Source organism: Lepisosteus oculatus, chromosome 12, assembly GCF_040954835.1.
Source record: "Lepisosteus oculatus isolate fLepOcu1 chromosome 12, fLepOcu1.hap2, whole genome shotgun sequence".
In the NCBI taxonomy this organism is placed as follows: Eukaryota; Metazoa; Chordata; class Actinopteri; order Semionotiformes; family Lepisosteidae; genus Lepisosteus; species Lepisosteus oculatus.
The window spans coordinates 3,803,393-3,819,307 of NC_090707.1; the positions used below are offsets into that span (position 1 = coordinate 3,803,393).

General features: G+C 41.5%; 1 protein-coding gene across 10 annotated transcripts in view; it reads left to right on the forward strand.

Annotated features, from left to right (window-relative positions):
• ptpn4a (protein tyrosine phosphatase non-receptor type 4a) overlaps positions 1 to 15,915 on the forward strand; it is a 65,102-nt gene that overhangs the window by 34,510 nt on the left and 14,677 nt on the right. For 8 of the 10 annotated variants that reach the window (XM_069196670.1, XM_069196671.1, XM_069196673.1 and 5 more), the window contains 10 exons: positions 1,234 to 1,278; positions 1,450 to 1,502; positions 2,953 to 3,073; positions 4,014 to 4,101; positions 5,975 to 6,063; positions 7,642 to 7,705; positions 9,027 to 9,199; positions 10,390 to 10,458; positions 12,881 to 13,009; positions 13,727 to 13,885. In XM_069196670.1, the coding sequence (XP_069052771.1) occupies positions 1,234 to 1,278; positions 1,450 to 1,502; positions 2,953 to 3,073; positions 4,014 to 4,101; positions 5,975 to 6,063; positions 7,642 to 7,705; positions 9,027 to 9,199; positions 10,390 to 10,458; positions 12,881 to 13,009; positions 13,727 to 13,885 (990 nt within the window). The remainder of the gene's footprint in view (positions 1 to 1,233; positions 1,279 to 1,449; positions 1,503 to 2,952; positions 3,074 to 4,013; positions 4,102 to 5,974; positions 6,064 to 7,641; positions 7,706 to 9,026; positions 9,200 to 10,389; positions 10,459 to 12,880; positions 13,010 to 13,726; positions 13,886 to 15,915) is intronic. The other 2 variants (XM_069196669.1, XM_015358490.2) reach the window with 1 other exon arrangement.

The window sequence follows — 15,915 nt, forward strand, 5'->3', positions numbered from 1 at the left end:
TTAACATTTTAAGTTAACATGCCAATTTTTATTTTTGTTTTAGCGGTTCACAGAATTTGAAATATTTTAAAAATATCGCGTACTATCAAAAGCTAATATGTAGCCATTTACTTCTGATCTTTTGTGAGCCCCCTGAGATTTATGTTGGATCGTCCACTTACATATACAGGCATTACACTGACGATGAGAATAGAAATTCACTACTGATCACGGTTTCCTAGCATCTGGAGCAGATGGACAATTCCTGTTCGTGAAAATGCGCTGTCATTCTAAAACCACTACATTTTTGTCCAGAATAAAAACCCTTTATTTTTTCGGTAACCGTAGGTATGCTCTGTACAGTTTTGCTGGCAATGAAACAAGTATTGGATGTGTCCCACATTTTCAACAGCTGCTGAAGATTTGGTGAAAATAGCAGCATGTCCTATTTTAAGCAATAAGCTGTGAAAGCCCCCTCTTCGTTTGTACTAAAGTAGTCCCCTCCAGCCACACAGTATGACCTTTTCATTATCCAGGACCACTATGAACTAAAATTCTGAACCCCCATAAAGACAGTTCTCATTTACAAATGCAGCGCGTGGCTACCATTAGTCATTGATCTTGTGAAATAACATTTGGTTGCTTTAAGTTTAAAAAATGAGCATTCTAGCAGCTTGGGTTAGACTTTTTTGCAGAAAAGGATGTTGTTGTGTTTTATCTTATTTTGTCTTTTATTTATGGCTATTTTAAGATTGTGTAAAAATAAAGTATATAGCGTCATTCTGCTTATGCATGTCTCTGGTTTTGCCCTGTGAGGTTTTGTGGGCAAGAGAAGTTGTCAGGAGGAAATGGGAGTTTGTTTGTCCCAGATTTCTGCAGTGGTTCACTGTATGCCTTAGCTTCTCAGAAAAAGCAATACATCTTCTCATGGAGATCTAAACAAGACGCTTTCCAGTAACTATACCAGTACTTTGTTCACACCAGTATTGCGATATTAGGTAAGATAATTCTGCATTATCATCAAAACCTGGTCTGTTTTAAGGTAACAATAACAAACATTGTGGTGACAACAGTTAAAGGATTACCAGTCTTAAATTATTCGAGGTTTCATTTTTCTGGCATTTTTGACAAACAAGTGTAACATTATCAAAGCACTCCTCTGCTGTGAGTTAATTGTGAAACAATACCTGCCAGTCATCTTTTGAGAATCCAGTTTTGTCTTGAAATTCAAGTAGGGTGTTTTTTCTTCAATAGGTACCAGTATTTTCTGCAACTCAAGCAAGACATACTCACTGGAAGGTAAGTCTAATTAAAATAGAGATTTGATTTCCTTAGATCTGCATGAAATGAATTGCAGAATCGTCTTTGTGTTGTGGCTCAACAATGCAAGGGCTGAAGCTGTTTTTATGGTTGAGCAGTATGGATGCAGTATGATGATATTCTGATTTATTTTTTCTTTTTCTTGTTAAGGTTACCTTGTCCATACAATACTGCAGTCCTGCTTGCATCATATGCTGTTCAGTGTAAGTACAAACAAATGAAAGAAATAGTTTTGTTTCGGTTGCACAGGTGCGTTTATAATGACGCTCTGTGCCTGCAATATAAGTAGTTTTTCTTCATTACTGCATGTATACGTCTTCCTCAGACATACAGTACAGTAGGTTACTTGAACAGCTGTAGGTTCATTTTTTTTCTAACACGCGTAACAGCCCCTAATCACAAAAGTATTTTGTAACCTTTTGGACTTTTGTCCCTGAAGTTTTTTAGAAACTCCTTCATTTGTAATTGAAGGTAGAATTCTCTTCTTTTTTCTTTTAATGAACCACTTTTCTAATGTTCAGATTCATTAAAAACTACTGCATTTACTTGCTAGATTTCTGTGGCCAAACATCAAGCCAAAATAGATTGACTTAACTGTTGTCGTTTGAATACAGCAGTGTTTCTTTAATTAACCACTTAACCACTGCATCTGTTTTGGGTTTTTGTTTTTGGACTGAATGCCAGCATCCTCTACAGGAGAGGAAGCAGATTTCAGCTTGTGGAAGTTGAAAGCTGGAGTGGTTTGTTCAGATTATCTGTAGGTCTAGTGTGTACAAGATGCTCATATTTAAAGAAGTTCATTGAAGAATTCCATTGCCGATTTCAGTTAATTACAAAAATCTGCGTGTCATAGTTTTTATGAGGAAGGGTACTTTGACCACTCACAGTGCTGATCATTATAAAATTCTTCTTGGGTATATAATGCACATTTCATACTGCACAGCATGCAAGGAGTGGTCAGCAACAGTGAACATTGTATAACTTTTGGGTCAGCATTAATCACACATTGTGTACATGTAAGATTAAAGCTTATGTACACCTGCCTAAAAGCTCCAACATGCCCAGCACTGGAAAGCTGTCTGTTCTCCTTTAAATACTCTTTGACTGATTACCTCCAAACTGGTTAATATCAACTTAGTTTGTCCCTTGAAATACTGAGATTAGATGTGTGCATTTTCTTTGGTTTTATCCTCATTTTCTCTTCTAAGATATCATTTATCCAGGCATTTATCAGTGTAAAAATAATTCTCCCTTAATCTTTCTACCACTGGTGTGCACATATATCTGAGATGTGACGTGTTATGTGATTCAGTTTGCTTTAATCCATTTAACCACAGCAATTTGTAAAAAGAAAAAAAACTCTTTTAGTATATTTAGTATACTGTATATTCAAAGCCAAATGTTCTGTAGCTCCTTTGTTGTAATGTACAAACTTGTTTAGGTTCTTTGTTTTGGAAATCTTGTAAAATGTTTGATTGAACATTTCAAAATAACACTTGCCTTCCTTTTGGCTGAAATGGATATGTGCTGTCTTTAATAGGTTCCTACTTTTTAGGCTTTACTTAGGAAAAGATTTTAGGACAGAAAATAGATTTTCATTTTGCCTTTTTCTTTATCAGTCTCTTATTTCTTTAACACCATCTGCTTTTTCAGCTGAACTGGGAGACTACAACCATTCAGAGCACTTATCAGGCTACCTCTCCAATTACTGCTTCATCCCAGGGCCACCACCAGACTTTGAAAAAGAGATTGCCAAGCAACATCAGCAACACAAGTATGACGCAGTGTGTTTCGCAGTGTCAGTTGCACGTCTTGTTTTGTTCCTGTAACGCGTACCATCAATGCAGTAAGAAAGACCGTGCACCCAGAGCTTGAGCTTAAATTAATTGTTTTTGAAAACCTTTAGCTTTCTTTAAATATTGTGTATGAATGTTAGGAGTTCAACTGCTGCCATAGCCTTTGCTCAATCCTCCGAAGGCTCCCGAGTTCAGTGTGAAATTGCTGTTTTTTCTAATTTCCTAAGAATGGGAGGGGAGTGACTCAGTGCTGATGCAGTAAAAGATCACTGACATGTGTTTGGACCGTTTATGTAGAATGCTGATGCTCTGGATCCTTTTAAGGACATGAGAACCGTCACAAACATGAGGAGTCTGATCCCCCTCTCGCCTGATGGGGTGGTTAGTAGCTAATTGATCCGAGGTCCCGTCCAGCTGTGTCCTGCAGGACGCCGGGGTTTCAGCCTCAGCAGCGTGGCTGGGCAGCTTGTTCCACACTCCCAGGGCAGAGCTTTTGTTTTGCAACTCAGTCGGGACTTTGTGATCAGGCTGAGACTTTTTTTTTTCTTCACCCACCTCCACCCCCCCAACTTTGGAGGACTTATTTTTTTTATTTTTAATATATGTATTTTTTTATTTTATTTCTTTTTCACTCTCTCATTTAGTTTCTTATTAGACAATATCAACAACAACAAAAAATTACAGTCACCAAAAAAAAACTTCCAACTAATATTCTTAACAATAAGTGCCATTCAAGTATGTCTCTAATGGGTCAGGCTGGGACTTAAGTCAGCGGACTGGTCTCTCCCCTTTCATCACTTTCCTAATGTGCAGTGAGTGACCTGTTTGTGGCTGGGACTTGTGTGGTTCAAACAGTTGTGTTAAATATTAAGGTGTGTGCTCTTCCATAGACACAGTTGGCATATCTTTTTGTTACAGGGGATTGTCTCCTGCAGACGCAGAATTCAATTATCTTAACACAGCACGTACGTTGGAGCTCTACGGAGTCGAATTGCACTATGCAAGGGTAAGGGTAAGACTTTTGTCAGATTGTGTGCACAGCCTGCAGATAGCACATTGTGCCACTGTTAGCAATCATGAATATATTGAAATAGCCTTCTAAGGCCACTGGCCTTTTTTCCCCCACACACGGCTGGCTGTTGTGTTCTTCTGCCACATCATAAATAAACACCTCTCACGGTGTGTTCTGGGACGCCAGGCTTGACAGTTCCTTGACGATGTAACAAAAAGGTTTTAAAAGCTTGTAAAGTGTTAGCTGAAACAAATCTGTGACCACATAGATAGCGTAGAAGAGAACTAATTGTACCTTGAGCTGTAAGAAAGAAACTTCGAATGAGGGAAAGAACACTGACTTTGTGTCAGGGAAGGGATTAGGGAGGGTTACACCAAGAGACTGTTGCAGAGGTGACTGACAGACTGAAGTCAGTAGTGTGAATGTTTTCAGGTTACAGTTCTGGGAGAAATGTTTCTGCTGCTTGCTAACTGCGAGCAAAGCTGTGCAATGAGAGCCTTTGAGGTTTTCAAGCTTGTAGATGCCCCCGCAGTTGGAAATGACAATCTAATAGATGGAATAGAGAAACAGAGAAAACCCTTCAACATGGAGAGATAATTTTGTTAGAAAAACAATATTTGGACAGGAAATCTCCTAAGTCTGAAGGGTTTTATTGTAATCGTTACTTTCATAAATACGGAGAGGATGTGGGGCTTTACAGACTCTGATGTGTTCTGATCTAGCATTTGTTGAGTAATGTTTCTTAAAAAGACAAATCTCAAAGTGCAATGAAAGGCAGTAAGGTTGCGGAGATTAAGAAGGTACAATACATATGCCCTCCAGAAAACATTCAGACTGGTGTCGTGTATCACCCGATTGGTCATAACGGAAGCAGCCCGCTATCGTTTCATGTACAGGCAGTGGACAAAACTTGAAAACACCTGGGTAAGTTAGGGACACCAGTTTAAAGCTAGGGCTTCCACACAGGTGTGGCTCGTGATCATTAAGCATATTTTTTTTTTTGTCGGTGCTTTGTCCCTCGTGCTTGTTTGGTAGTTTCTCTCGGCTCATTCTGCGTCTCTGGATCTCCACTGTGCTTCGCCTGCATTCTCCCATGCTTTGACCCAGCCTGTCTGGACTCGCTTAGGATTCTCACCTGCGCTACGAGCCTGGCTTGCTGCTTCAACTGTGCCCTTGGCTCTCCTGTTTGTGCTTTGGCTCCGTCTTTCTGGCCTTGATCTGTGCTTGCTTACGGCCATGGCCCCAGGCTTCTCTTTGCTGATAGTTTGCAACGTCGGCGTGCCCAACCGCTGTCATCAGCGTGCTCGCCTGTCTTTGCCTGCACTTGGATGCACTCCGCTGCCCCAGACCGCTGCACTCGGACAGTTAAGTGGAGCAGTGTAACGTTTGTGGGATTTTCTGGAACAACCCCTGCATCAGCGTTTTCTCAACCAGGTGTGAGCTGCTTGACTTTCTCCTGGAAGAAGGGTACCACATGCCTCTTGCAGAATTGCAGGCGCTGGTAGACTAATGCCACAGCCCACATAGGCTGTCCTGCCTGCACATGGTGGCCCGCCAACTTAAGTAACTTTTACATTGGTCTCTTCCATTTTTTGCCCACTGCCTGTACTTTATATTGTGTACTTCATTTTGTCTTTTGGAATACCTCTGATGGGGAGTTATTAATTTTTTGTCGCAAAGAGCAGATGTTGAAATACCAGTTGCGTGAAGTGCTCAAAACCTCTCGTGATGTGTTTAATCTTTTCATGTATTGACACATCCGTTGACCGCATGAGCAATTAAAAGAGATTTTTCAGGATTTTGCTTGTGTCAGGCTGGTTAAAGTCTTAATCCTGCATTTGCTATAAATTCTTCCATTTTATTTCAGGATCAAAGTAACACTGAAATTTTAATTGGGGTGATGTCAGCAGGGATTGTGATATACAAGAACAGGGTACGAATCAACTACTTTTCATGGTGAGTGTTTCGCATCCGTTTTGTTTGTGTATAAATGAATAGAATGGTTGAAACAAACTTTTTTTCTTGCGCAAAAAATTAGCTCGTAGAACAGATATTGTTAAAAAATGCGTAAGCATTATAACGAAATTGACCTCTCCGTCTATTTTCTAGCTGCTTTTACCCCAGTTAAGCCTCATTGGGGAGCCAGAGCCTATCCTGGCAAGGCACGCTCTGGGCGTGACGCCAGTCCATAGCAGGGCACACACAGACAGGAACGTACACACTCATACCAGGGCTAATTTTCCTAGAAACCAATTGTGGGAGGAAAACTACAAGCACAGGGAGAGAACGTACAGATTCCAGGCAGGTAGCACTGCAGGGATTGAACCCAGGGCTTCAGCACTGCGAGATCATATCTCCAGGCAGCGTGGGTAACGTTCCTTTTTGCTGTGTGATTGGCTTTGGACGTTCAAACCAGTTAAAAGCCCCTTGAAATGCGGACAAACTGAACTATATTCTGCTAAAATGTATTTGAGCAAAGCTCATTTTCTAACCTGCCTTGTTTGGCCTTAATTGGAGAAAACAAGATTAATTGTTCCATGAGATGTGAGTATCTGCCCAAGAGCAGTTTTAAAATGACATGAATTCATGTCTTTTTGTTGTGGCAGTTAGAAGAGAGCATGGGACTTGAGTCTCCGACAGGGACTCTTCCTCAACACTCTTAGCAGATCCGTACGTCTGTTCAAGAGTGTTTCTGTATCTCTAATGAGGAGAATGTAGGTCTCATCCAAAGAGACAGATGTACTTGGTTTTACACCTGGAGCAAACTTGGCTTCATTTTTTTTAACCAAAGGATTTGAAACCACCTAATGTTATCACGATCAGAGGAAATTAAAAATACAAAAAAATGTTTTTTCTCTTTTGTGCATTTCTCCATGTTTTACCCAGTTAAAAAGCCAGTTATATCAGGTAAATGTTACAGTGGTGATTACGGTAACCATTTGATAAGCTGTGATGTGTCTTGATGCCCATGGAGCTATATTTGTTTGAGTTAGAAATGGGAAAAAAAGCTGCTTGAATTGCACATCATCTGATTTTATGAATTTGTCTCTTTGTATACATTGTTTTAGAGATACATTTTATTTTATCCAACAATTTTGGAAATACATTTTATCCAAATCATCCAGTTGTGAAATATGCCAGTTGGTATTAGAAACTTGGATCTTTGTTTTGTAAACTTAATGTTTGGAAGCAATGACTTAAACCTGTTCTTTAACAATAGACCATTGTTATATCAGTGTGAACGAATAGAAAAGTCGTATTTAGACCAGTCCTGAGTTACGATTTGAATAAAAAGAAAGCTGGATCATTCAAATTGTGCAGAATTGCCCCAGCCACGCCAACGAAATGTTTAATGCTACATATTGAGTTTGTATTCTTGCATTAATGTTGAGTGAATAAAAAAAGCACTTAACAGTCTCATGAGTGTTAAAGAACATAAGACACATTTCAAGTCTTGTATACTTCCCATTAGAGTGATTGCAGAATCTTCTCATTTCTGACTTTAAGTAAAATGTGTGTGTTTTGTTTATACAGGTTGAAGATTGTAAAAATATCTTTCAAATGTAAACAGTTTTTTATTCAACTCAGAAGAGAATTGGTAAGTGTTTTCTTCTCGGTGTTAGCTTTACTTGATCACAGATGAGCGTGTTGCTCCACTCTGTCTCAAATGTCGCCCTTACATGTGCTGACCATGTGTGCACCACAGTTGAACAAGCCTGCTTTCGAAACTCCAAGCGTTGGGTTGCTCTCGCACCGCGCCACTAAATCTAATGCTCACTCAAGTGTTGTGATGTGTGTGTTTTCATCAGAATGCATTCTGCATTGTTCTGGGGTTTGATTGAGAATGATGTTGCTAGCAGTCTGGTCATTGTGGCTTAAATTAATCTACAGTTGACACATACAGGTATTGATGACAGCATCAGCACGAGCTTGGTTAATTTTAAAAATCCCTTGCTGTGTGTTTGTACATGTCCTGTGGTCTGTGTGTTTTTTATGCTGTATGTACGGTATGTGGGCAGTTTCCTAGTGGAATTTTTCTTCAGTGTTTTGGTGTTACAGCAGCATCTAGAATCTGTCAATGTTTTATATTTCTCCGTTCAGCATTGCTGATAAAAAAAAAAATATATGCTTGTTGTCAACCCAGACACTAAAGAGGAAAAGTAAAATATCTAGAAGGCATTTTTTTTAAACTCAAGCAGGACTACATTCTCTTTTGAAGGACATGAATGATTTGATGAAATAATACTGTATGTGATGAACCTTTAGAACTATTTTTTCAAAAGCAAAAGTCAGTGGTTTCCCCTTCATAATTTGCTCCGAAGCAGTAAAGTTCTGTCAGAGTGCCGGGCTGTCTTATAGCACTGTGAAAGGTCATTTTCAAAGAACTTATAACCATAAAGTTTTAATACACTTACAGATAGATTTAAGTATAACAATTGATGCTTTCTTAGATAGTTGAATATAGCTGATGAAACTGTGAAATAGCAGGGATGTGGTACATGTCTGACACGATGCACTTTTTGTGTTTTTCCCAATGATGAGTTAAAAACCTTCCACTTCTGTAAATACCTATTGACCTTTATTGGCTTAATCTTTGTTTGAATTATGAAGCTCGCAACCAGGCTTTGATTGGCAGCTTTTAAGACCTTTTCCATCGTCACAACAGGGTCTCCGCTGCCTTATATTAAATTGAGAGCTGGTGTCAGTGGTGTCTCCATAGAGACGTGAAACCAGAGTGTCTTCTTACAAGACAACTGGGTCTTCTCTCTTCCTGTCGTCATGCCACACTTTTTTAAAAATTAATTTTCCGGTAGTCCATCGGTAATGGGAACGGTAATCGGGCCGGTTGTTTTGAACGAGGAGGCCGGGCCTTGTTTGGCTCGGCTGCTAATGGCCGTGTCCCCGTGCTTCTCCTCCAGCACGACTCGAGAGAGACGCTGCTGGGGTTCAACATGGGGAACTACCGCGCCTGCAAGAACCTGTGGAAAGCATGTGTGGAGCACCACACCTTCTTCCGCCTGGACAGGCCCCTGCCCCCTCAGAAGAACTTTTTTGCACATTACTTCACGTTGGGTTCAAAGTTTCGGTACTGGTAAGTGTCTCTGTGCGTCAGATTTTCAAGTTGGCTCTCAGCTGTGGAGGGTTTTTGGTTTGATTTTTTTTTTTATTACTCATAGCGGTCATGTTGGAAAGGCAAGCTAAAAAGTGCAGTCCAGGTTAATCTTTTGGCGAGTTAATGTGACTTGCTGGTCTTCTGTCAGGGCGATGTCTCTGCTTCGTGCATGACCCTGACCTCATCCTCCTCGTGCTTTCTCCACGAAAGCTTGTGGTTTGGAGGGGCATGCCTGTATCTCACAGTGTACCCCCGCAGCACAGCTCGCCCGCCCGCGCGCACGCTCATCTGTGCGCAGTATATCTGACACGCGGGAGCAGCACCACTCATTTTGCAGGATGAGAATGAGGTTTAACCTTCGTGTATCAGGATGGATTTTTTGCACCTTTAAAAGGCATAACCCCAAACAGAACAAATGTTTTTTCAGAATGTTTTATTTAAAGATTTTATGGGTTAAGATGCATGAGCTTGCAGCCCCAGAGTAGACATGAGTGTTATGTTTTGACTTTTAAAATGTAATCTGTAAGCTGGCATCAGAGCTGCTAAAGCTAGGAACAGATTCATGGTGCATCGCTTGAAACCCTTAGAACCCAAAATTCCAAAACTGCAAGATTGTAATTAACGTTCCCAAGCTTTTGATCACGTTCATTTTTATCGTGAGTGCGTCATTAAGATGTCCCGTGACGTCCCTCCATGCGCTCCGGTTCTTTCACTTTTCCACTGACCCTTACGTGTATGTGGTGTGAAAGCACTAAACCCAGGACTGTAAGGCGAAGAGGGCTTGAAGACCTTTAGGAAGCGAGAAGCACAGCTGTTGCACTTCTACTTTCACTCACGGGTAGTTGTTGGTAAAAGTAGAGATGTGTTACATAGCCCGTATAATAAAAGGAAGAATAGAGGAAATCATCTGAGAGGAGCACACATGTGAAGAATTCACAGTGTCGGGGATGTGCTGAGATATTTTAAAGGGGGTTTTATAAAGTCTGCTTCTTGAAGATCATATGCTCAAGGTATCCCGGCAGACCCACAGAGCTGAGTAATGTTTGTTTGGCAGAATGCTTCCTTTGGATCCGTCGTCATGTGGCGGATGTTGAAGTTGATTTGAACTTGGTGTAACAAAACAAGGTTTTACCAAGCATCTTTACCATCCCTGTCCTTGTTGTTTCCAGCGGGAGGACAGAAGTACAGTCTGTGCAGTATGGCAAGGAGAAGGGGATCAAGGACAGAGTTTTTGCCAGGTAAAGTATAACCTGTCTGGATTAGGATGCACTGCGGAGTTTTTTTTTTGCAGTAATAGTAACATGGATTACTCCTCATGTCACATCTGATCACTTTCACCACTAAAGGAAAAAACTAGTTTTGAATGCAGAAATGCAGATTTTTGTGATTGATGTACAATGTCCAGGATTTGTATAGCACTCTGTACTGTGTACTCTGATCATATGTATAGTACAGTTCAAGGTGTGTGCTTGGAGATGTATGTATCAAGTATCGGACAAATCTCCAACTTCTCATCCTTCTGTATTCTGTGTTTGTAACTGAATTTTTTGTTAAAACAGACTAGAATGAGAAATTATGTGCTTTCTATAGAAAGTTTTTGCTATTAACATTTGTGCTCGTGCAAGAAAGCCCATAGTTAATGTGTGTGCACAAAGTCAAAACATCAGCGTGGAAAACGTTCTTCAAGCAGTTACTAACCTGCACGGTTTTGCCTGTCTGTATTAAGAGTGTTCTAAAGCAGTCCTGGCTATGTTAAAAGAAACCAATTAGGTCGTTCCATTGTAGAGCTTTGAGGAGCATAGACATGCATTGTGGTTAGGCCTTCTTAGAAGTCTCCAAGTTATACAGGAAACGCAAGCCGATATGAGAGGGAGGGACCTGCAGGTTCAAAAGTAATGTTAAAACACCACTTGACAAGCAGCAGAAAGCAAAGGCATTCTGAAGGCTGAACCTGTGTGTATGTATGATGCATGCTGCAGGTAATGACATTTAACAACCTAATGAAACAAGCAAAATGTGTTTCTTTGACGCAGGATGGAGTATATATTTAGTTGGAGTAGAGTGATGTGTCTATAGTGAATGTAAATGGTTGTTAGGAAGCCCGAGATGTGCTTTTTATTATAAATGAGCTGACGCTGGAACTTAATATTGTGTGCTAATGAAATAGGTTCCTACTAGAGGAAATAGGTGTTTTAATGTTTTGTTTTTGGGGAGGGGGGTGGCTGGGGAGAAGGTATACGACAGAAAACTCAGGGATTTTGACAGAATTCCGTCTCAGGATGGGGACGTTTGTTTTAATGACAACCTTGGAGTGCTGTGGTCAGCAGTATACTTTGCACGCGGTTTGCTTACGAACATAAGAGCATCTAATTTTGTATTTTCATGAGATAAAACTGTCTGGTATTCGGCTGTAACCAGCTAGTGCTGGAAGCTGTGACTGCTGCCAGTCTAGAGGGTAAAAATAGGTAACAAAAACTAATAGCTTGCAGAGGGTGGAGTTCCCTACATTTTCGTGGTAGCTAAGTGAAATGAAGAAAGACATCTTCTTCTGTCCCATTACATGCATCTTGTGTTTTTAAAGGCTGTCTGTCGAGGACTGCAGATTTCTAAAATAGCACAAGAATTAATCACGCTTGTATACATTAACGGTCCGAAGTGTGCTGACGATTTAGTAATGCTCACAAGGATTCCTGATCAGATCGTTCTTCCACGGCCACTGCACTGTGGAATTGTCTGTTTTGTTTACCCTTGTGCCGTTTCTGACTTTGTTAACCCTCTAATTAATCACCTCTAAGACATCTTTGTTTTGGAACACCGTAACACGTCTAACTATTCTTCTGGAGGGCTTTTCTTTAGCCTCAGGTCTGAAAAAGGACATTTTGCATTTGATTATCAGTGGAGATGATCTGTTTTCAGCATTGTTTTCAGCCGGGCTTTGTGTGTGTTGATGCAGACTGATTGAAGCAAGGTTTTAATATGTCATTGCTATGTGTCTTATGGCCTCCTGCTGTTAAAAAATCTGCATTGCAAAAAGAATTATGCTAAGGAAAAAAAAACAAGTGACCTTAAAGCATCTCCCTGGCTTCCTCTGTGTGTGACCCCAGATTAACAAATATCCTGCTGATGGTCAGCCAAAAACAAGAATTGTTGTTTTCTTCTCCCGCTGAACGTTTTACAGGACATGTTAAAATTGATTTTACAGGTCGCAGACTGAGAAAGGGGTCTTTTATACTGTTTGTGTGCATGTTTTCAAGTAATACTGAGGTCAGCCAAGGATAGCAGGGCTTTCCAGTACGGAGCAGGGAAGTGATTGCACATGGGTTGAAGAAACAAAATAGCTGTGGATTCTGTCGCATTCTTCTTTTCTTAGTGGGAAGCTGCTGCAACACTGATTGTTGTATTATTTGTCCAGAGATGAGGAAGAATAATTGACATTTTTCAGTTTTCAGTGCCGAAGGCTCGGGATAGAATCTGGTAGGGGTCAGAGGTCTGCTCTCGGGCCTGTGCCTCGGTCCACAAGCCCGCCGCGGTTCGCAGCTCTGGAGGAGTAGTAGTGGGCGATGTTCCCTTTGCCACATCCCGAAACCGGTCCCGTCTCCGCGCCTGTGCCGCGATGAGCCGCGGGACCGACGTTGAGATCACAGCCAGCCTCCCCTGCAGGTCTCCCAGCAAGCCGCTGGCCCGGAAGCTGATGAGTGGGATGGACTGGGAAACGATGAGCAGGAACTCTGACGAGCGGCTGGAGACCCAGAGCCTGCCGACGCGCTCCCCCCCTGGAACCCCCAACCAGTGAGCCCCTCGCCGGCGAGCCCTGCACCACACACCCACCAGCAAGCTCCCCTGGGGGACACCGGCGCGTTTTCATGAAAACCCCTCGACTTAACTACTTGGGCGCTGCAGGATTTGTTCTCGGACTTGATCATGAGTGATGTTCTCTGCACAGATTTGTTCTTAATTACTAGGAATGCAGAAAGAAAAGAAAATTTCCAAATTTCCAAATGAAAAAACCTTATCAGATTCACCCATTCCTGATCTGATTTGCAAATGGAGAAAGAGTTGACGTAGTGCTGGGTCTGAAAGTATTCGAAAACCGGCTTAACTTGCCACCTGTATTCAAGCCACTAAAAACTGGTGATCATTTCACTGTTACTTTTATTGAGTACTTTTACTCATCGTAATTTTGTCATGGGTGTCATTCAGAACATAAGAACGGTTACAGCAAGAGGAGCCATTGGGCCCAGTTAGCCTGGTAGTCAGTAGCTAATCGATCCCAGAATCTCATCCAGTCGTTTCTTGAAAGAAGTCGGAGTATTGGCTCCAGCAACGTTCTGGGCATCTTGTTCCACACTTCCGCAAGTCTTTGGGTAAAGATGTGCTTTCTGTTCTCGGTTTTAAAAGCTCTTAAATTATCCATGTCAAATAAAAATGAGATTGAATGGTCTTAGTGGTGTTTAACCGCGCAGCGGGTGTGACTGTAATCTGCACTGTGTGCTGTCCTGCCTTCAGCAGGAACTCCATGTTTGCACAAGAAGGAACTCGCCTGCGACCTTCATCGGTGGGTCATCTGGTTGACCATGTGATCCACACGTCCCCGAGTCAAGTCTTTGCCAACCACAAGTCCCCTTCCTCTACGCAGGCCAACAGCATCAGCCTGGACTCCTCCCCGTAAGTTTCCAGTCTTCATCCGTCAGACTTTTAACGCCCGATTCTGACGCTGACAATCTTCCACTGTGGATTTTCTGCATGTCCATTTTCTTTCTGCATTCCACTAATTCCTAGCCAAAAAAAAAACAAAAACGGTAAGCTAGATAATATTTAAGAGGGCCTGGTAATCATTATGTATAGTTTCGATGTTTAAGATGGGTGCTTTAGGTGCCTAAAAAAAGATAGGTACTTTAACATGTGCTGTAATGGGTGCTGTAGTATTTTGATTCTACACCAACAGCTTGATTAGTCCTGCAGGTCATGTGCTGGCCACAGGGGGCGCTGTGTTGCCCAGGCCAAACGTGCACACCCTCCTTCTCTCGCTTTGGAGGTGCTAAGCCAGTTGACGCTGAGCTGGTACCGGGGGAATCTCCTCGGCTAGCAGTAGCCAGACTCGAACCCGTGATCATGGGCGAGAGCCTTTGGGGGTTCATGGCCGCTTCTTTTCATTGTAAGATTGAAATGATCGTTCGCCCTGTCAGCTGCTTCGCTTTTCCATCCCCGGTTTTCCATTTTCCATTCTTCGGTGTGCAAGGCGGATCCCTTGAGTGCAGGTTGGAAACTGTTTCCAAGTTGACCGATTCACAGACTCTTATGTTTGAGTCCAGGAAACTAGCTTAGAATGCATGAAGTCTTTTTTTCATCATAAACGTTTTTAAAAATACCCCCCAATGTTTCAAAACATGCAGATTTTCCTTTTTGTCAAGTAACCAAAGGTTTTCTAAGACCCACATCCTCCGTGTTGCAATGTGTGTCTCAGGGCTGTTTACGTAAGACAGGTCATCTTTGTTTAAACGTTAAGTTTGCATTACTGGGTGATGCATAGCTATTAATAGGTCCGAGCAGTGTTGTGCTGTACGAAGCAGCTGAACAGATCCTCCCTTTTCTCTTCCTGTTTCAGAAGCAGCTTGGCAGATTTTTCTCTGGTAAATGTAGAGGGGATTGTAAAAAAACAGCAGATGCTGATATTAATAAACTTCCACAACACATATTGGCATTAACATTTTTAGTGCTGGGGTATGTGATATACATATTGGCATTATTAGTGGCGTCCAATCCAGCAATGCTGTGTATTTTAATTTTTTTTATTGTTTATTATGTAAATGGCCTAAGGCTGTAGCTGCATGCTCTGCTTTCAGACTACAAAATAGGCTGCTTTCATGGCTGTCATCTAAGCATTCATAATGAGGCTCAGTCTTGGCTCGGCACACATCAAGAGCTGCATCCTGTGCCCATGGCACTATTGTTAATGCTCAGAGCTTGTTATGCTAATATGTTACAGTAGGATGCATCATTAAATTACTTATTTAACAAAAAAAAACTATTTTTTTTTATCCCGGTGCTGATTTTAGATGTGCTTTGATTAGGATAAGGGTAACTTCAAATGGTTTGTACATCTGAGTTCTGGGGGAAAAAAATCCCTTCTGCTTCACTTGGTTCTGTTGATCCAGTGACAGTAGTTTCCTCTAGCCATTGTGCTGAGAAAAAAAACAGCTGAATTAAGGAGGCCGCCCATTTCTTATGACAGATGTTCCTCTCCCTGATTCTGGCCCTTTCTTTCTCATTTGTATTGTTGCTGAAGGCACTCTGCTGTGCTCAGATTAGGACATGGTGTGGTGATCAACCTTAACGTTGCAGGAACCACCATAGTCTTGCAGGACTGCCTGTGGAGCACAGACTAACTTTTAAAAATCTGATTTTTTTCCCGAGTTGTTCCAAGTGAAAACAGTGCATTGAGCCCGTATAAATCATTCTAAATTGATGCAGCAAAAACACACTTTGCATTGTTTCTATATAGCCTGAAAGATAAATATCTGTCACATTTCGTACCTTTTTTAATTATATGATTGGTAGCATCCCGGGATCCTTTTTTTGTCCTCTATGATTGGGAGCCAAAAGAATTTGCATTGTCATTTGGATCAAACCCTGTTAGCTGAAGGTCTAGTGAAAAATGCTACTATTACAGTGACACAAGGGAGGGAGTGTCTTCT